General features: G+C 41.2%; 1 protein-coding gene across 2 annotated transcripts in view; it reads left to right on the forward strand.

Annotated features, from left to right (window-relative positions):
- Nucleotides 1–17,398, forward strand: part of Parp1 (Poly-(ADP-ribose) polymerase) — a 152,796-nt gene extending 135,398 nt beyond the window's left edge. For both annotated transcript variants that reach the window (XM_041776398.2, XM_041776399.2), the window contains exon 6: nucleotides 16,041–17,398. In XM_041776398.2, coding sequence (XP_041632332.1) covers nucleotides 16,041–17,331 — 1,291 coding nt within the window. In that variant the 3' untranslated portion in view covers nucleotides 17,332–17,398. The remainder of the gene's footprint in view (nucleotides 1–16,040) is intronic.
- The last annotated feature ends 3,704 nt before the right edge of the window (nucleotides 17,399–21,102 follow it).

A 21,102-nucleotide genomic window follows, 5' to 3' on the forward strand; every position in this document is an offset into this window, starting at 1 on the left:
TGCAATGAAGTAGCTAATGCATTGTTTTAATGCATTAGAGTGCCTTATAGTCGTCTTGCTCGCACTTGTGTAAAACGCTATAGCGCTGTCAAATCTTTTATGAAATCTCTAATTAAGTCTAAAGAGACGAATTATTGAACCGTTGAAGCATTTTTCATGCTAGCAATGATGTGGTTTACAAAACACCATTGGAACGAATGCCAAATTTGTTATAAGAGCGGATTGTACCCCATGTGCGAAGATTCCTTATCTTCTTCCAAAGTGAACGGATTTAATTACATTTTAATGTTGGCTGCTGCAATTGCTTTGTTTTTTTTTTTTGCATTTCCTTTTGTGCCTTCTCCGTTTGATGTTGTTTGTGCCGTCGCGACAGCTAGAAACGGTTATAGTTATTTGCTTAATCTCACGCTCTATTGATCAGGACAAATTCCAATAATCCTAATATCAAGTGCTAGAAAAGATTCGGTATCCGAATGTGTCGCGGGTGAAACCGTGCCCTCGGTGTTGCCCATATCCGTTTTGTCCCCTGGGGGGTCCCAACACTTGTCCCCGCAGAGCCCCAGTCCAGTTCCCTGCCAGGGTGTCAGGCCCGGACTACCGGCTGAAATTGGTAAGGAGGATAATCAGATTGCCTTGCCAAAACCCTTTATGGCAATACCCCCAACGAGACAGTTAGTTGTTTCGCGGCTTTCTCATGATCAAACATCGGAAGATGTTATAGGTTTTATTCAAAGCAAAATAAAAGCCGAAAAAAAAAATTTGGGTGGAAAAATTTTAATTTGCTTATGATAGGAACATTTCATCTTTCAAAATAAATGTTCCTGAGGAATTCTATGCTCTACCCAAATCTGGCCAAATGTGATTGTCAAGGAATTCGAAGCAAAGAAAGAGAAAAAGAGGACAGTAGAAATTACTCTTCTCCAATTCCGTCCCAAAAAACTAACTAACCCCCTTGGTATCTTCTATGAGAATACAAGAGGCTTACGTAGTACGTTTCCTAAAATGTACTCTAATAGTGTCAAATTTGCTTCCCAAGTATTGTGTTCACAGAAACTTGGTTAAAGCCGGAGATTCTGACCTCCGAAGTTTTTTCCAGCTGTGTGTGTTCACAGTATTCCGGCTAGATCACCCTATTAGATGTGGGGGAGGTGTCCTTATAGCGGTCGACTCCACTTTCACGTCCGAATTAATAACTGTCGAGAAGTGCAACGATGTTGATATCCTTTGCGTGAAGCTACCAGTTAATGGTGGTTCCATTGTGTTCAGGTCAGGAGCTTTCGTTTCCCCCCCGCGCGACTCCGAAGCGCTCCCGCTTCTGCAAAGCTCCTCAGCGCGCTCTCGCTCTCAGCTTTCGCTCTTGCGCAGCTTGCTCTCTCGCTCTTCTAGCGGAGGCTTTCGACTCTGGGCGATCGGCGGTTCTGATCTCTCACTCCAACTTGTACATTTTAATTCCTATACTGAAGTCTAATAAAGCGGACCAAGTCCACGATTTTATATTCTGAAATTAACCACGCCCCCCCGGCCTACTACTATTTCTCTTCGTTTGGTGGTGACTTTTCGCTATTTCTACGGTGTTTTCGCTGACTGCGGCGCGGGAGTGTTTTTTAATAATAATTTGTGCTCATCTTACGGAACGGACAACAAGTTTCCCCCCAGCCGAACACATTGTTATTACATGTTCTTAGAAATTTTAACATCCCAGCGGCTTTTTGGTCCCTAGATAATTTCAGTAATACACTAATAATAATACCACAACACATCACAAAAAATGTGGTTTACCAAAGAGCACTTCAATGAAACGGATAATTTGCCGAAGGTGGCGACATCTTAAAGACCCACACGTTTATTATCATGCCTGTCAAAATTTTTCGCAATGTTACTTTTAATGTACATAAAATCAATTTGGTTCCCGTGAAAAACATCGAGCTAGTTAACTGACACATTAGAGATTCGCACAACCTTTGAAAATCGAGAATACTGCAGCGCAATGTATCACAGGCATTCGATCGCGTATTTCCTGTGTACACCCATATATTACTTAAGTCGTTTCTCTACAACAGAGTCTTTTCTGTAGGCAGTACGACAACTACACAAACGAAAGCCTAAAACTAAAAGTTAGCAGTCTCTATTGGATAATAAACGCCCGATCGCCGCTGTCTCTGGACTACAGGGTCCTGTTCTACAACTCCAATGTAAAGCCAATATAGACGTATGGCTGACAGGTTTGGGGGAACGCGAGCAACACCAATATATTTATTATACAGCACGCTCAATACAAAATCTTGAGAACTATCACTGGGGCACCATGGCATATTCGCAACCAAAACATCCACAGGGCTCTTTGCATTTTCGCAGTAAATGATGAAATAGAAAAACTAAAAGCGTTCTATAAGGAAAAACTTAAATGTCTGCCAATAATAACAATGTAAAGATAGTTTTTAAAGCATTTCAAGGTATATAACATATTTAAGCTACTACTGGTTACGAGTATAACTTTTTTGACACATAACTTAGTAGTAGCATATCTCTTTGAAAAATTAACATAAACGGTTTCAAGCAGATTTAACAATTTAATATGCATAAGAATCATAAATGCTATAGGAATATGGAATCAGCTCCCAAATAATATCTGAATTATTTGTGAGACGCGCACAAAGATATTCCTCTAGAGATTTTTTTTTTTTTTTATATAATTTCATATTTACTTATACGTTAATCAACCGAATCAATGATTATAAAACGTAGGGACTAACACCAGCAACAAACATAACAAGGATACATAACAGCAAACGATAAGCAACAATTTATAATTTACGAAGACATTTTAGTTATTGGTGTAGTACTCGAGTTCTTTGCCTAAGGTCACCTGGATGCCGTCTTTTCAGCCTTCGTCTGGTCATGGGGATGGCCAATGATGCCGCTAGGTGGTTGGTGTGGGCCAGAAGCCGTTCATTGTATCGACTTGAGTGCCTGTTGATCTGCTCCCTCACTGTTAGCATTTGGAGGTCGGTAGCGATGTCTGCAGACTCTACATAATAAAGTTGCCATATAGAAGACGATTTTATCTCCCATATGGAAACATGGTAGCGCAATCCATGATTGCGAATCAGAAACAAGGACATCGAGAGCAACCTGAAGGTCCCGATGGTCGGAAACGTTCTTCAAGATTTGGCAATCGGCTATGCGCAACGCCTCGAAATACACATAACATAATTTACATAACATAATACACATAACATAATACGCATAACATAATACACTTTATACACAAGAATATAAATGTAAATATGTATGTAGGATATTGTAAAGGTAGCACTTTATCTTTCTGTTTTTGTTCAATATGTAATTCGATTAAGTTGCCTCAGCGGTAAGAAAAAGCTAGTTTAAATCAAATAAACATTTTTAACAAAAAAAAAAAACAAAATTTTACATTTCTAGTTTTATCAAATAATAATCCAAGTTCCTTAACTTCACTCGTTGCTTTCACTAATTTTATAACACTTGTCCGTCGTCCATAAATTTTGGCGTTGATCAAGCAACAAAACAATACATACTGTCTCTAGCTAAAGAACACAACTTGTTCAGGAGAGGGGTGGCCAGGAAATCCTCCGAAAAAGGATCAATACAAGTTTATCCCATGAAGTAGAAAAAAATCCAGAAATTGGGGGTCGAAATGTGACGACGGCATGGAGTGCATATATTGACATTCGTTTGGTTACTGACTAAGCTTAGCCCGCTACCGACCGAGAAGCCCAGCTTAACAGTGAATTGGAGCGGCGTAGCCGTCCCTAAGCTCGTCTGGAAGCGAGCGACGATCGGGAACCCGGGTGCGTGCGATCGAAAATTCCGAGGAGCGGAGAGCCGGCGATCGTTGCTAAGCTGGGAGCGCTTGAGCTTTTGGACGCTCGGTGGGCAGAGGGGGAACATTCTCCTCACCCTTGCAATCACTCAGGTTGCAATAAACCCGTGCAGCGCTCTGGTGTGGCGGAGCTTCAAGTCGCATCAGAGCGCTCCGTAGGACGTTCATTCCGGAGCGACGACTAGGGCGAACGCCACCGGCGTAGTAACGGTAGCGATGAGAGGCGGATGAGTGCAATGGAGAGGCGGATGATTCCCATAGAGGGCCGGGAGCCTGTCGCAGTGAGCCTGCTGTACGATGATGAGGAGGTGTCGGATGCCATGTTCGGGATGCATCACTGTGCGCTAAGTCGAAGAAGCTGATCGGCACTGAGCGCACGAAGACGTCGAATTTTCCATAGCGGATAGGCTTTGGCAGACTCGGCAACAGTAGGACTAAGTACCTCGAGTACGTCTGCTTTCCAGAGCGATCGCGGTGTATGAAGTGATCTGGCTGAAAAACGTGTGACATTGAGATGAGTTATAGTGAATAATGTGCGCACTAGAAGTATGGAGGTGACCGATGCTGCGAGCGGAGTGGATGCTCTGGACGGTGATGCGGATGCAGGAGAGTGTGGTGGTGCTGATTGCACGTCTTGCATCGGTCAGCAGGTTGCCTCGGAATGTTCGTGGGCCAAACAGTTTGAACAATAGCGGTTGTCGAGAACCTCACGGAGCCTCTTCTCCGCGCTGAGTTTGAGGAACTGTTGGCATTACCGGAGCGAGTGGAATCCGCTGCAGACTCGGCAACGGTAGGACTGCGTACCTCGGGTACGTCTGCTCTCCAGGCTAGCAGCACTGCGAGTGGCAAGGAATTTTTCCGGTGGACCGTTTGACGAAACGGAAATTCGTGTCGAGAAGACCGACACGCCGCCCGTAGCTGTTGTAGACACTGGGCTTGTGAGGACCCATCCGAAGATTGTTCCTTGCGCCAGGAGACAGCCGAAAATGTTACTTTTGGAACCGCCCAGAAGCACAGGGAAGTATGTCAGCTCCAATTAGGACGTCGATTTCAGAACTCTCGAAGAACGTTGGATCCGCTAAGGGGAGATCAGGAAGCTCCTTTCGGAAATCTCTCGGAACTGGATATGATGGGAGTTTTCCAGCAGTCGTTTATAACTGCAGCCCGGGTCTAGAGTGAGCGCGAATTGGGAAATTGCAGAGCTTTGTGGCTTGAGCGGCAACTGTATCGTTGAGACCGGAAACTTGGGTCTCAGCTGGCTGGAAAGGAGATTGAAAAGACTCTTAGTAATAAAGGTTGCTTCAGAGGCTGCATCACTTCTCGCAATTGGTGCGGGTCGTGGACTAGATGGAGCGGAGGGTCTTGGAACGGTAGCCGCAGGGTTGTCGCGGTGCAGCAGAGTATGATGCCGGCTGTGGCACGTAAAGTAGGAATGGGCACTAGTACAGTCCCGTTGCTGGTGCCCTCACGAAAAAAAATTTAAGCAGAGTTGCCCTCTTCTAATGAAATCTGTCCGCTCATTGACATTTATGTCCAGGAAAAGCGGACATATACGAATAGGGTGGTCTTCTCTAGAACATAAATTACACCTTCTCGGTGTTGGAGTCACTCTGGCCTCATATGAGTTGAGCCGGCGCGCTGGGGCGCTTGCAGGGATCGACCTGGTCGGAACTTGCCCACAACTGCTAGGCCTGATATCGTCGATACCCTCCAGCGTACGGTGACGCTCTGTCAGAAACGAGTCTAACTCGTTCCAGGTTGGAATTTTGGCCTTGTTGTGGATGAATTGCTCCCACATGGACAGTGTGGTTTTGGGAAGTTTTATGGAAACCATGTATACCAGAAGACAATCCCAGGTCTCGACCTGGATGGAGGACATCGACAAGGCTGTTAGGCAACACTGGATGGTGCCTTGCAGCTCTTTCAGGGCGGCTCCTGACTCTTGGGGGACTGCCGGAGGCTTTGCCATGCATAGATGAACCCTTCGTTTGTGAGGGGAGCCTTCGACACAATGGCATGTACATCGCCACTTGTTTTTGACAACAGGTGGAACAGCTTTTCCACCGGTGTGAGACGCGAAATATGGATAAAGATCGCAATAAAAAGGTCTCGGAACGTTGGACACCGAAGATAGTCCTCAGTGGCAGACGACAACCCGTAGAAGGGGGTGGTTGACTACTGGCGGAAGCCTGTGTAGGTTGGGATGCGGCCTTGACAATTACGTCCTGAAGCTGGACCACACACTTCGAATACACAGAATAGCAGTAGTTATACTTCGATTCAAGCACTGATGTCGTAGTGTCGTCGGGTTCGGCAAGGAGGTCGGAGCAGCTCTCGTAGCCTTTGAGTCATCTTGGACATGGATCGAGTAACTTTTGGCGATGGACCGGGGCAAAGGTTCACGGAATTGTCGCTTTTTGCCCTTGGGATGGCAATGGCTGCCTTTGACTTTAGCGGAGTTGAGCGCGGAGACGGGCGCGGAGATGCGGATCGGGACCTGTCCAAACGGATTGACGGGAGCGGATGTGGCTTCTTGTCGTCACCTAAGGGCATTCTCGGACTCACAGATGGTCACACTAATGCGCACAAGTTAATCGTCGCCCAAAAGATACAAACGAATTCCGAATTAAAGAAGACCCAACTATGGTTCGTGTAACGCCAGTGGAAACAGCACCAGCAAAAAAGAGAGTCAGCGACAAGCGAACGAAAAACAAAAGCGAGTCCTCAGCAGAGAAGTTCGGCCACGAAGCACTAGTGACTGAATGGGAAAAAAAAAACCACAGCGAATGCCTTATGCGGAGATACCCTTTCCTTTTTTTTGAAAGCTTGGATTGGATTTATATTGGATTGGATTTATATTTGTATATGTCTTTCTCGAATTATTTGTGAATGTCGGACCTGGACTCATGACTTTAGAAACCAATTGTATATTTCTATATATATACCGTGGCTCGAAAAAAGAATTAATTATTAATGTCGGAAATAATTAATGTGAATTATATAATTATTTGCACGTAATTATTACGGAGCCGGAAAGGCGGAATTCAAAATAAACCTTGGCTTTGACCCGGAAAAAACCTTACTGAGGCGCCTATGAGAGACAAAAGGCAAAGAAAACGTAACAACAACAACAACAGCACGGCTGATGCTGCGGTTAGCGCGGGAATCCGAAAACAGCCATAAATCGAAGTTTGGTTTTTGCCGTCGGCAAAACACAGTATAAGTGAAGAGCTCAGGAGAGAGAACAAAGCGGAACCCAAAGAACAGCACTAATAACAACACGTCTGCTGCGGCGGTTGTGTGGATTTGAAGAATTTCGTTATTAATTTTATGAAAATAGGACGACTATATCTTATAGCTGCCATAGGAAATATCGGGAAATTAATAGAAAAAAAATTATAACATCGTTGTTTTTCAACGTATTTACATCTACTCTGAGATAAAGGCTTACTTTATTATTTCAGAATTTTTGTATACATTTTATGAAAATCGGACAACTATATCATATAGCTGCCATAGAAGCGATCGGTAGATGTAGAGAAAATGTAAAGCTTGGAATGCAAAACTGTATCTGTCAAACTGTAAACATAATAATATAGGTAAAATGTAATGAAATAATATCTGCAAGGGTATACAAACTTCGGCGCCCCGAATTTAACTTCCTTTCTTGTTTTTGTTGTTTTTGAACCAGTTGTTAAAAAGCTTATGTTAAAAGCGTACGTTTTTTGTTGTTCTTGGCCAAAGTCGCGCCTTTGATTTTTATAAAATTTAGGCCGACTGTAGACCTCGAGTCTGTAGAACTTTACAAATCTATTATATAAAAATAAGTCGAGTTTTCTGCGGGGATCAATTAACTCCAGAACGCACGAACCGATTTCCACGGTTTTGCATTCGTTGGAAAGGTCTCGGAATTTGTGATTTTATGCAGTAAAGAAAATTCAGGAAAAATTGCAACAGAAAGCGGGAAAATCATTTTTGCATAAAGCGCCAACTCTGACACATAGCATGTCATAATTCTTTACTCAGTTGATTTTATGACAAATCGAAATTGTGTTTCATTTGGAGTAAAATAAGTTATTCGTTTCATATCAGTGCAATTGAAAACCAGCATTTGTATTTAGGGTGGTAAGTTGAACTGTGTAAATTATGTGGATTAGGGTTAAATTAACCGCTATGCCTATAGTCGAAAATGCCTATAGCACGACGTGCGAACATCGGTCTCCGCACAAGGCATGCAATCCAGCAACAAGTGTATTCACAGAACTTAAGCGAGGAAAGACGAAATGCAAGAAGAGAATATGACCGATTAAGACGACGCGTGTGCACACGAAGATCATTGGCATCATACAATCGCTTGGCATTTCAATATGATCCCTCTGCGAACTACAGAGATGATAGAAAATTAGATATTGGACCTATGACGACTATATGCCGATATTGCAATGCGTTAAAGTTTAAAAGAGAAACTGCTGGATTGTGCTGCGCAAGTGGAAAAGTCAAACTGGATCCATTACTTACACCACCACAGCCACTAAAAGCATTGTTCGATGGAACTGATCCAGATTCCAGCCATTTTCTTCAACACATCCTTGAATATAATAACTGCTTTCGCATGACTTCCTTTGGAGCTAATATCATTCGAGAAGGCGGCTTCATGCCGACTTGCAAGGTAAAAGTTACCATCACTTAGACAAACAAAAAGAATTGCAACATAATAACAACATATACTCTACGGACTACACCATCACACGATTCTTCAACAAATGATTGTTTGCAATTACAGATACAAGGGCAAATATATCATTTGCATGGTTCATTGGTGCCAACAACAGAGGAACCGCATCAATTTCTGCAAATATATTTCATTTCGTCGATGGTGGATCAGCGCAATGTGCGTTGCAACATTCAGGGAACAGGACACTTAAAGAGACGAATTATTGAACAGTTGCAAGCTTTTTTTCACGCTAATAATGCTGTGGTTAATATGTTCAAATCTGCATTGGAACGAATGCCATCGGATACGCACAAATTTATCATAAGAGCGGATTGTACCCCAGCAGGTGAACATGTGCAAAGATTCAATGCACCCACCGTTAATGATGTTGCTGCAGTTATTGTTGGCGATCCAACTAAATCGCGAGACATTGTGGTTCAGCGAAGAAGCAATATCATGCATCGAGTAAACGAGACACACCGTTTGTACGATGCGTTACAATATCCAATCATTTATTGGCAAGGGCAAGAAGGATACGACATCACGTTGAAGATGGTCGATCCAATTACAGGTACAATATTCTACTAATTATTTAAATTATTGTTATTGGTTTCCATTAACAATTCATTTAATTGTGCATTTTCAGGCGTATGAAGGAATAAAAAAATAAGCGCAATGAATTACTATGCGTATCGTATGATGATTCGTACAAATGAGGAGAATGTCATTCTAAAGTGCCGTCGGCTGTTTCAGCAATTCGCTGTCGACATGTATGTCAAAGTCGAGACCGAACGTTTAGCGTTCATCCGATTCAATCAGGCAAAGTTACGATCTGAGGACTATATACACTTGCGTGATGCTATTCATTCAGATGGTGATGTTCAGAATATTGGACGTCTGACGATTCTTCCATCATCTTATATCGGAAGCCCACGCCACATGCATGAATACGCTCAAGACGCTATGACGTACGTGCGAAATTATGGAACTCCAGATTTATTTATTACGTTTACATGCAATCCGAAGTGGACGGAAATTGAACGTGAGTTGGAACCGGGCCAAAAACCGCAGGATCGCCATGACATAATCGCCAGAGTATTTCACCAAAAACTCAAGGTTATGATGGATGTGCTTACTAAGTATCGAGTTTTTGGTGACACACGTTGTTATATGTACTCGGTGGAATGGCAGAAGCGTGGACTACCGCATGCTCATATCCTAATTTGGTTGCTTAACAAATTACATTCAAATGAAGTGGATGACAAAATATCAGCTGAAATTCCTGATCCAGTCACTGATCCCCATCTGTACGACATTGTGACGACACAGATCGTGCATGGACAGTGCGGTGCATTAAATCCATTATCGCCTTGCATGGCTGATGGAAAATGCACAAAACGATATCCGCGACCGTTAGTTACTGCAACAGTCACAGGGAACGATGGATATCCAGTTTATCGTCGGCGTTCAAAAGAGGAAAATGGTCGAACTATTATAGTTAAAGTTCAAAATCAAGAGATTGAAATCGGAAATGAATTTATTGTACCATATTGCCCGCTGCTATCACGAATTTTCGAAACACATGCAAATGTTGAGAGTTGTCATTCGGCCAAATCAATCAAATATTTGTGCAAGTACGTCACAAAAGGCAGCGACATGGCTGTGTTTGGTATCGCGTCGGAAAATGCGAATGACGAAATCAGCAACTTCCAAATGGGCAGATACGTCAGTACTAATGAAGCACTGTGGCGATTATTGTCATTTCAAATTCATGAAAGATATCCCACAGTTGTACATTTAGCAGTGCATTTGGAAAATGGCCAAAGAGTTTACTTCACTGAGGCTAATGCGGCACAACGAGCTGAGAGACCACCATCGACCACATTGACTAGCTTCTTTGAAATGTGTGAAACAGATCCATTCGCAGCGACGCTGATGTACATTGAAATGCCCAAGTATTTCACTTGGAATCAATCATCAAAGAAATTCCAACGTCGAAAACAAGGAACCCCAGTTCCAGATTGGCCACAGGTCGCATTTATACTGTGCATCCAAGAAATGATGAATGTTTTTATTTGCGAATGCTGTTGATAAATATACGTGGACCACTGGAGGGTCCCAACAGTTGTCCTCTGAGAGCCCCAGATCCCTACCAGGGTATCAGGCCCGGACTACCGGCCGAAATTGGTAAGGCGGATAATCAGCTTGCCTTGAAAAAACCCCTTATGGCAATACCACCAACGAGACAGTTTCATCTTTCAAAATATATGTTCCTGAGGAATTCTTTGACAAACTATGCTCTGACCAAAACTGACCAAATCATGTGATTGTCAATGAATTCGAAGCAAAGAAAGAGAAAAAAAGGACAGTTGGAATTACTCTTCCTAGGCCCGATTTGACCAATGCGCCTTCTACGTCTTCCAATTGAGTCCCAAAAAACTAACAAACTTCCTTGGTATCTCCTATCAAAATGCTAGACTTTCGCAGTAAGCTTCCTAAATTGTATTATAATAGTGTCACATTTGCTTCCCAAGTGTTGTGTTTACAGAAACCTGGTTAAAGCCGGAGATTCTGAGCTCCGAAGTTTTTAAAGCTCTGTTCACAGTATACCGGCTAGATCGGACTATATTCCTCCATTGTCGGAACTTCCTATTTGTTGAAACCATATTTCCGCTATTCAGTTGATTTTTAAAAGAATTTCGGGTAGGGACCACTTAATTAGTAGTTATTGGTGATTTTAGCATCCCAGGGGCTATTTGGTCTCTAGATAATTCCATTAACCACAACACATCACAAAAAATATGGTTTACCAAAGAACACCTCAATTAAACGGATAATTTGCCGAAGGTGGCGTAACGGAGTTCGCCGGGCTTACTAGTTAGGTATATAGGTATAAGTAATATGTAATAGAACTTGGTTTTTTGTGTTTTTCCGCACTTATATTTATAACGTTTATTGTATTAGACATTTCTTATCTAAAATATAGTTATTTAATATAAATACCTTTTTTTTAATTTTATCAAAACCAAATGATTGTATGCTAAGTATAAATATACTACCTATATAAATTTTCTTTTATATTTTTTCTTTAATTTGACCAGAATAAATCGATTCTTAATGGTCCAATTGCAAACTGCAAAATAATTAAAAAAATTTTATAAATGGGGCTTAAGGGGGTTTCCTGAATTAGGAGGCAAAAAAAAATTTTTATTGCTTAAATTGATAGATAAACTATCTAAGAATATACCACAAAAATTTCAGAAGCCAATTCGAAGTATTTTCGAAGATACAGAGATGAAAGCAAAAGAGCGCTGAGCAGGTTTGCAGGCGCTTGGCGAACTTTGAGGCGCGTTTTCTCACTTTTCATTTTTACGATTCTTTCGAATTGGCGGGAAAGATAACAAAAAACTTATCGACCGATTGAAACGAATAAAGGCTTATTCTCTTTAGAATTAAATTCTCTTCTAAATGAACTAAGAAAAACCGGAAAAATCGTGAAATCGGAACTTTTATTCAGGTTTAAAAACAAAAATGCATTTTTCGGGATAAAATATTGACTTTAACATGCTGTAAAAAATATAAAAAGCGGTTTTCAAGAACCGTTTTAGTTCAGTGTGTGCCTCCTAATTCAGGAAACCCCCTTGTTGGAGGGGGGCGGCTTTAAGCTGAAATGCACTCGAAATAAGAACACGGAGACTTATCGGGGTGTTACGCGACGGGCGTCGATGTCTTTATTTGATCAGAAGTAAATTGGTACTAACACAATACAAAGAAATTAAAGCTAGGGAGAGCGGATTGGAAGCTCTTTGGACTGGAAGTCCGGAGGAAGAGGGAGAGAAAAGGAGAGCGTACGGGATCACACTGGCTCCCGAAATTAAACGCCTTTCTGGCGTGAACATTCTCCCCCCCCTTGCGAGGATACGCAGCAAAAGTAACAGCAAGGATTAGCTCTGGAAAGCGTAGGATAACGCTGAGCACTCGTTGGCATGGAGAAGAGTGTGGTGATCCTGTCCACACGACTGGCATCGGTCTTTACTACGACACGATCCCCCGGAATGGTGGTGGGCCAGGCAGTTGACGCAGTACTTCTTTTCTATGACTGCCTGGAGCCGTTTCTCAGCGCTAAGGCGCAGAAACCGGTGGCATTTCCGAAGAGGATGGTTCCCTTGGCAGACTCGGCATTGGTAGGATAAAATACCTCGGGAACGTCTGCTCTTGCTATCGTCGTATGGAACCCAGTAATTGGAGGAATCGGCAGAAGTGGTCACTCGTGTGGAGAACGAGGAAATCCTTTGGATGGGTGCAGGAATTTGTGGTGCGTCATCACGAGGATTCGGAACACTGGATGAAGTGTTGCTTGGATGCAACAATGTGTGATGCCGACCGTGACAAGTAAGACAGCTGTGGGCGCTTGTGCAATTACGGAGTGGATGACCGCTTGCAAAGCAATTTAAGCACAACTGTTTTTTCTCAATGTATGAAGTACGATCTTCTATCGTCATTTGGAGGAAGCGTGGACATTTACGCACTGGATGGTTCTCTGCAGAACACAAATCGCATCTTTTGGATAAGTGAACAATCCGCGTACTAAAGGATTTTAGTACTCGCGGTGCCACGATGGATTTTGTCGGGTTGGACGGACTGAGGCGTATCGTAGGAGGTTGAATAGAATTTATAGATTCCAGATTTCTATGGCGCTCAGTAAGGAAAGAATCTAATTCTAGCCACGTCGGAATTTCGGTTTTATTTGGTAGGGATTGCTCCCATAAGGAAAGCGTTAGCTTTGGAAGCTTCGAGGAACACAAATAAACCAATAGACAATCCCAATTATCCGTAGGAAGGCCGGACAGAGTTAGGGATGTGAGGCAATTTTGAATTGTATTTTGCAGCTCCTTCAAGGCTGCCGAGGACTCCCGTTCAATGGACTGAATGTTCAACAATTTCTTCAGTTGGCTGTTTACCAACGCGCGTTTATTTTCGAAACGCTCAGATAGGTTTTTCCATGCTGAGCGGAAACCGTCGTTGGTGAGTGGCGAATTGGAAACTATGGAATGAGCTTCACCACTAGTCTTGGCATTTAAATAGAACAACTTTTCTACAGGGGTCAGCGTAGGATTGTCGATATAGACCGCTGTGAAAAGGTCCCGGAAAGTCGGCCAGCGAAGATAATCGCCCGAGAAAACTTCCGTTTCGCACGGAGGAAGCCTACAGCCAGACGGAAAGGAATTTTGGGGCGCAGGAGGTTGGACTGGAGACGATTTGGAGGAGATCGTATCGATCTGTTCCATGAGCTGGGCGGCACACCGTTCGTAAATAAAATAGGAGTAGTCGTATTTTGCCTTAAGAGTAGGCAAGGTGTCCTCCGCGCCCTCTAACCCAACTGAAATCAGCTCTGAACAATCTTCGTACTCTTTCTCGACCTTATCCCATAGCGCTCGGACTTGGTCGAGATGGATTTGGCAAGAGTATTTGGATGGAGTGGGCGCTGCTGGATTGCAGACTCGGGACTCGAAGTGACTTAGACGGTCACAGATCAAAGTAAATTTGTCTAAAATTGAAGGAGCCATTCTGGATATTTCTTTATAATTTTTACTATAAATAGGTATTAAAATTTATGTGTCGAAGTTTGATTGGGAATTTAGGAACCAATCGGACTCGTAATAATTATTTTTGAAATAATTATTATATATAATTATTTGTGGAAAATTGTATTTTTCTCGTATGGAATTTAAATCGAGAATATTTGAATTAAATACGGAATTACGAAAATACGGTCACACTAGTGCGGATACGGAAGCGCACTTGGATTTCTAACTTAATTCGATAGTTGGAATTTTAATATAAAATAATTTACAAATTATTTTATTGATCTGGACTTATGTGATTGACCGGTGTTGTATTTTGGAACCAATACGTGTGTATGTCTATTTGTGCACTTGTCGTATGCAAGTGCAAAATAGCGGAGATAAGGAGAGGCGGAAAAAATTGCCAAATATTGGACCGTCGACTTGCAGACGATTATGTATGTATGTACATATGTATATTTAATTAGGTGAAGCTCAGGATAGAGCAAGGGAGAGTAAATAAATTAAATATACAAATGAAGTTGGCGCTGCAGTGCATATATTTAAATGAATTTATAGTCGTAGTAGCTGCCGGACAGTAATTGAAATATTTTGGGTTATATATTTATATATTTGTTGTAAATATATGTATGTTTCGGAATGAAGTGGACTGTATTTGTAGTTTTTCTTTTTGTTTTAATTTGTTTGTTATAAATATGTGGATATCTTTATGTATACTCAGATGTTGCGGAAGTAGTCGGAGATCAGTAGTGTAGACTGGACTGGAGTGAAAATATATGTACGTATGTACATATGTACATATATAAATGTAAATAAATGCAAGCGGAACACAGCGAACGTAAAGGAATTTAAAACAATTCGGAACTGAAAGTTTCACTGTGGCTTAGGCATTTAAACAAACACTTTCGGAATTTTGGAACCCGTAGATCTTGTATAGAAATTATTTGGATATAATTTCTCGATTTGGGGAAATGTCAATGTTGACAGCGATTGTAGTCTTGTGGAGTGGACTGTATTGAATATGTATGTAAATGTAAATAAATGCTAGCGGGAACACAGTTAACGAAGAGGAATTGAGAACTATTGGAATTAAATTCTCACTGTGGCTATTGCATTTATTTATTTATTTAAACACACACTTTTGGATTTTGGCACAAATGTAGAAAATGAATACCGAATTATTTTGGATTTTTGGAAGGTATTATGCTGCCGTAGTGTCGGATTAATCGGACTTGGATTTAGACAATAATCATACAGAGAAGTTAAGACGAATTGAGTTTCGCAAAACCTAACTGTATGACCGGCAGCAATAATGTAATGGACTTATCTGGTGCGGTGTTAAAGCCACCGGAGCTGCTGGTGGATGAAATCCGGCTCTGATGGACCAAATGTTGGAGGGGGGCGGCTTTAAGCTGAAATGCACTCGAAATAAGAACACGGAGACTTATCGGGGTGTTACGCGACGGGCGTCGATGTCTTTATTTGATCAGAAGTAAATTGGTACTAACACAATACAAAGAAATTAAAGCTAGGGAGAGCGGATTGGAAGCTCTTTGGACTGGAAGTCCGGAGGAAGAGGGAGAGAAAAGGAGAGCGTACGGGATCACACTGGCTCCCGAAATTAAACGCCTTTCTGGCGTGAACACCCCTTAAGTAGCAATTTTCATAAAAATCGGTACAACCGGTTTGGAGAACTTTTGACGTATGCAATGTAGTCAAGCAGTCACTCTGGCAGACCGATAAAAGTGATACTAATGTTTAAACTAAATACCACTATCTTATTTTTTTTATCATATATGCATATAACATGAGATCTATCATAGGAGCAATCGATTCCTTACGTTTAACGAAATTAATATATACATTTTTATTTTAATTTCAGATACTGGATTTTTCGTTCTTGGGGTCGAATCGGTACCACTATTGGAAATTCAAAGATTGAGGAGTTTGACACAATTATCCCCGCCATAAAAGTATTTCAAAAAGTATATTTTGATAAAACTGGAAATGAATTCGAAAAGCGAGACAACTTTATTAAAATTTTTGGACATATGTACCCAATAGATATTCAGTATGGTAACGAAACGAATATTTGTTTACCTGATACAGAATCTCTAAATTCAAAGCTAGATCCATGCCTGCAAAATTTAATAAGGCTGATGTTCGATGTTGATTCTATGAAAAGAACATTGATGGAGTTTCATATTGATATGGATAAAATGCCACTGGGAAAACTTAGCGTAGTTCAAGTACAATCTGCTTACACAGTGTTGAGCGAAATTTTTGAATTAATTAAATCTGGATCCAGTAATGTGCAAATTATTGATGCGACAAACCGTTTTTATACCTTGATTCCTCATAATTTTGGAATACAGTCTCCAACTTTAATTGAAACATATAAACAAATTGAAGATTTGCGACAAGTTTTAGATTCGCTAGCTGAAATCGAGGTTGCCTATAACTTAATTAAAAGTGAAAATACAATTGATAATATTAATCAATTGGACAAACATTATGCCCAATTGAAAACTAAATTAGATCCACTAGATAAAAGTAGTGAAGAGTTTTCCATTCTTCAAAATTATGTTAAAAATACTCATGCCTCTACCCATAGCGCATATGAGTTGGAAGTAGTGGATGTGTTTAAAGTACATCGTCAAGGGGAATCAAAACGTTATAAACCCTTCAAGAAGTTACATAATAGAAAACTATTATGGCATGGCTCACGAATAACAAATTTTGTCGGTATATTATCACATGGCCTTAAAATCGCGCCTCCAGAAGCTCCACCAACTGGCTATATGTTCGGAAAAGGAATTTATTTTGCTGATATGGTGTCAAAATCTGCCAACTATTGTTGTACAACCCAACAAAATTCTACTGGATTAATGCTTCTTTCTGAAGTTGCTTTGGGAGATATGATGGAATGCACAGCAGCCAAATATGTTACAAAACTTCCAAAAGATAAACACAGCTGCTTTGGTCGAGGTGTTACAATGCCAAATCCAAAGGAAAGTTTTTTACGACATGATGGAGTTGAAATACCTTTGGGACAAGCAGTGACAAATTCAAGCTTAAAATCGTCATTATTATACAATGAATATATCGTGTATGATGTTGCCCAGGTGAATGTGCAGTATCTATTTCGGATGGAATTTAAATATAAATATTAGGTTATAAATATATTTAATTTGAATGTAAGAAATAAACTCAAATAATAAAATATTAATGGAGTGATAATGCATGATTGTTCACGGTTGGTGCTAATAAATTGGAAATTAGGAGCATTATTTGTGGTTAATAATTGTATTGTTTTGTAAACTTTGATTTAGTGGTTTTCCATTGATAAGTTTTGTTTAAGTTTAGGATGTCGTTTTTTTATGGTTTTATGTTTTATCTTTGTTGTTATTTTCGTTTTTGAGTAGGTCGATTGCTATTTGTACATTATTCTGTACATACACATGACATGACGTTACGGGGGGAAATACATTGTAAATTGTACATATTTTTCTTTGCATATGGATAAAACCTATTTCATATTTACAACAAAAAAATGTTTTCTCAGGATTTTTCAAAATTGTGGACGTAGGCGATATTTTATCGGGAAGGTTGGGTTGGGACCTTCCCGATATTCTATTCAGCGTTCGTAATATAAATTTTGAACCTTTAATATATTTGATATAAATTCCTAAATACTCAGCTTTATCAATTAAGTTCGTATGGCATATTGTTAAGGAGATATAGTAATAGTATATAGTTTAGTTTTGTTAGCATCGACCTGTATTTTTCTAGGATGTGTAATTGCAGACTTGGGGTCTCAATCGGCTTCGACTTTATAAAAATCAAAGGCGCGACTGTAGCCAAAAACAACAAAAAGAACTTTTCAATAGAGAAGTAGCAGCTGTGGTTACGATCGTTCCAACTCATTAGAACACTTGCTAACTATTGCTAATTTTCTTGGTACTTTACCTTCAATCTAAGCTTAAACCCGTTGGGAATCCTAAGCTTCGATGGAAAGGCAAAAGCAAACCCCGAAAATTGGCAATAGTTCTTTTTGTTGTTTTTAACCAGTTGTTTGGCATGCAAGTCTGTCAGACTTGGCAGAAGCCAAGCTTTAAAGTTTATACGTATGGCGGCGTGGGCTTTTTTGGGGCGAATCTCCCCTTTGGTTTAGTTTTGTTTTTTTAGCATCGACCTGTATTTTTCTAGCATTCGTAATTGCAGGCTTGAGGTCTCCCGCCATGGCTAATTGTTCACTTCGTTCGGCTTTTTGGGCAGAGGGAATTGAACCGTAGCCTTTGCTAAACATTGTATTATCGCAGACGTAGCTAGCGGCGATGCTATAACAAAGTTCATACAGTTCCCATTGCCCAGTCGCCTCCGTCGTGGAGGGTTCTGATTGAGAATTTTTGCCAGCCTGCCAATTAGATAACTTGGAGTAGAATAAATTACATATATGTGAGATGGGTATTTACCCTTTTATGTTACGTTTTATTATACTAATTTTCGGATATGATTTATGTTTCTAAAATTTGCAAGTTTTCTGCTTTTTTCGTTTTTTATTCAACTTTAGTTATTTTCTCTGCTTTTGTATCTGCTGAATTTCAACCGAGCTGCTGAACTCCAAAAAACTCAATGAATATTATTCTCCCTGTTCCTACTTTGCTGCCGTCACTTCGAAGCTCTCCGCCTGCTTCGATCACTTCCCTTTTTACATTCGGCCATTTCTGACTACTCATCTGTCCCAGATGACCAATCATCCTCGTTGTCCTGCACATATCGCCACAGCTTTATGTAGTCACAACTGGTTGAAGTGTTAATTGGTCCTTCGAAATCTGCTGCCTTCCAAACTTCGTACCTGCCATTCCTCTTCACTTTTGCAACCTCGTACGGTCCCATGTACTCTCCAGCCAACTTCTTTCCAGCTGCAAACTGTGTCCGGCGTATAGCGACTAAGTCTCCAACTTTATGATCGACTTCCGGTTTTCGCTTTCGGTCAAAGTTCCTCTTATACAATTCCTGTGCTCGTTGAATCTCTATTTTTGTATATTTTCTTCGATTTTCCTGCTTCTTTTTCAAAATTCTGCGGTCCTCTATGGCCGACTTTTGGGACTCGCGCATCTTCATGTAGGCCAACTCCTGGCAGCGGGAGAAGATCTCAACCTGGGTCGACTTCTTCTGCTGCAGCTGGCGCTTCTTTCTAGCCAGCGACTTCTCCTTCTTGGTGCCATCAATCTGGGCTTTGCGCAAATCACGCAGTTTTTGGTTGCTGGTCAAACCTGATGTTATACTTGCTCTTCGCGGCGTCTCCGCCAAACACTCCTGGGTTGTTTCAGCATCGCAGCGGGTCGGCTTCTTGGTCACTCCCTCATAGCCAAAGATTCTTATATATCCATCTGTTGGCGGCTTCTTCAGCACCTTCTTCCGCATCTTGACTGGGACTTCTGCGACTGTATTCACGGCCTTGTAGTTCTTGATCAGCTGCGACACTTCTTTATCATACTGCTTTGGCTTCTCACAAGCCTTCTCCTCCAGCTGGGATTAAAACTTGTATCCGTCGGCCGACAGCGAAAAGTTAAACTTCGAGACGAAATCGAAACCCAGCAGCGCATCATACTCAATGTCCGCATCCTCTACTACAACAAAGTTTTGTGTCGTCAACTCCTGATCTACTGCAACCTCAGCCGAAAAGTAGCCAACTGGGCACGTCATCCTCTTTCCAAGCCCACGCAGCTTCGACGCACATCTCTTCAAGATGACATTCGGTATTTTTTCAAAGACATACTTGCGCAAAATAGATACGTCGGCTCCCGTATCTACCAGACACTCTACTTCCACGTCGTTGATGGTCCTTTTTCATGCGATTTGCACTGCGTACAACTTGAACATCTGCAGTTGATTCAGGGCAATCCCTTGACATGTGGCCCTCCTCGTTACATCTGAAGCATTTCACCGCAGCCCTGCAATCCTTGCGAAAATGATCTGCAGATCCACAATTGAAGCAGTGATTCCTCCTGTGGTTGAACTCGCGCTGCATCCTATTTTCCGGTGTCGACCTCTCATTGTTCGGCTTGAACGGCTTCTCGCCCACGCGTTCGTACACCTCATACTGCTCCTTTAGCTCTTTGTACGTTTTGCAACAGTAGAGAGAGTATCTAAAGTCACTCCTCATGCTTAGGCCGTCAACAACATAACGGATTACTGAACGTACATCGATGTTGCCAAGTGACGCAATCTTTTTCATCTGCAGTAGGTATACATGAAATGATTCGTCCTTGCGTTTCTTCCGAGTACGGAGCCGCACATGGACATCAGCACTGCACACATATTGACGACTAAACTCTGTCTCCATCAGCATACGCATTTCTAAATATTGATGAACGAACGTACAGCTGTGTTCACTGAAATAGCAGTGCCCACGGACCTGCACGTTTCAGATTGGAAAATACTGTTACAAACGCTATTTTCATAAAATTTTTTTTCATAAAGACTTAGTGTATTTAATTATTAACAATACCACAATCATTTAATTTAGGTAACATAAACCTTATAGAAGATATAGCTAATAACAACAAAAAAGGTCTATATTATGCCGATCATTGAAATAGCAGTGAAAAACTAAAATTCTTCATAAATTTAAAAATATCGTATAAGAAACCTATTTCTTCTTAAATTCTAATTGACTATGATCTAATATTTTGTTAAATAGCCTTTAGAAGCTATTATAGTCTCATACCTGGGTGGCAAGGAGTCCACCAAGTCTTAGCAACGCTTGAGGGGAATATGGCCTCATTCCTCCTGCACAAATTGCCAAAGCCGCGGCTTAGAAGTCGGAAACTTCTTTAATACGTAGCCCTTGATGTCCCCCATAAGTTTTCGATCGGATTTATATCCGGGGACTGTGCACGCCATGGCATTGCATCCACTTTTCCATTAAGAACCCA

Source organism: Drosophila kikkawai, chromosome 3L (genome assembly GCF_030179895.1).
Source record: "Drosophila kikkawai strain 14028-0561.14 chromosome 3L, DkikHiC1v2, whole genome shotgun sequence".
Taxonomy (NCBI): domain Eukaryota; kingdom Metazoa; phylum Arthropoda; class Insecta; order Diptera; family Drosophilidae; genus Drosophila; species Drosophila kikkawai.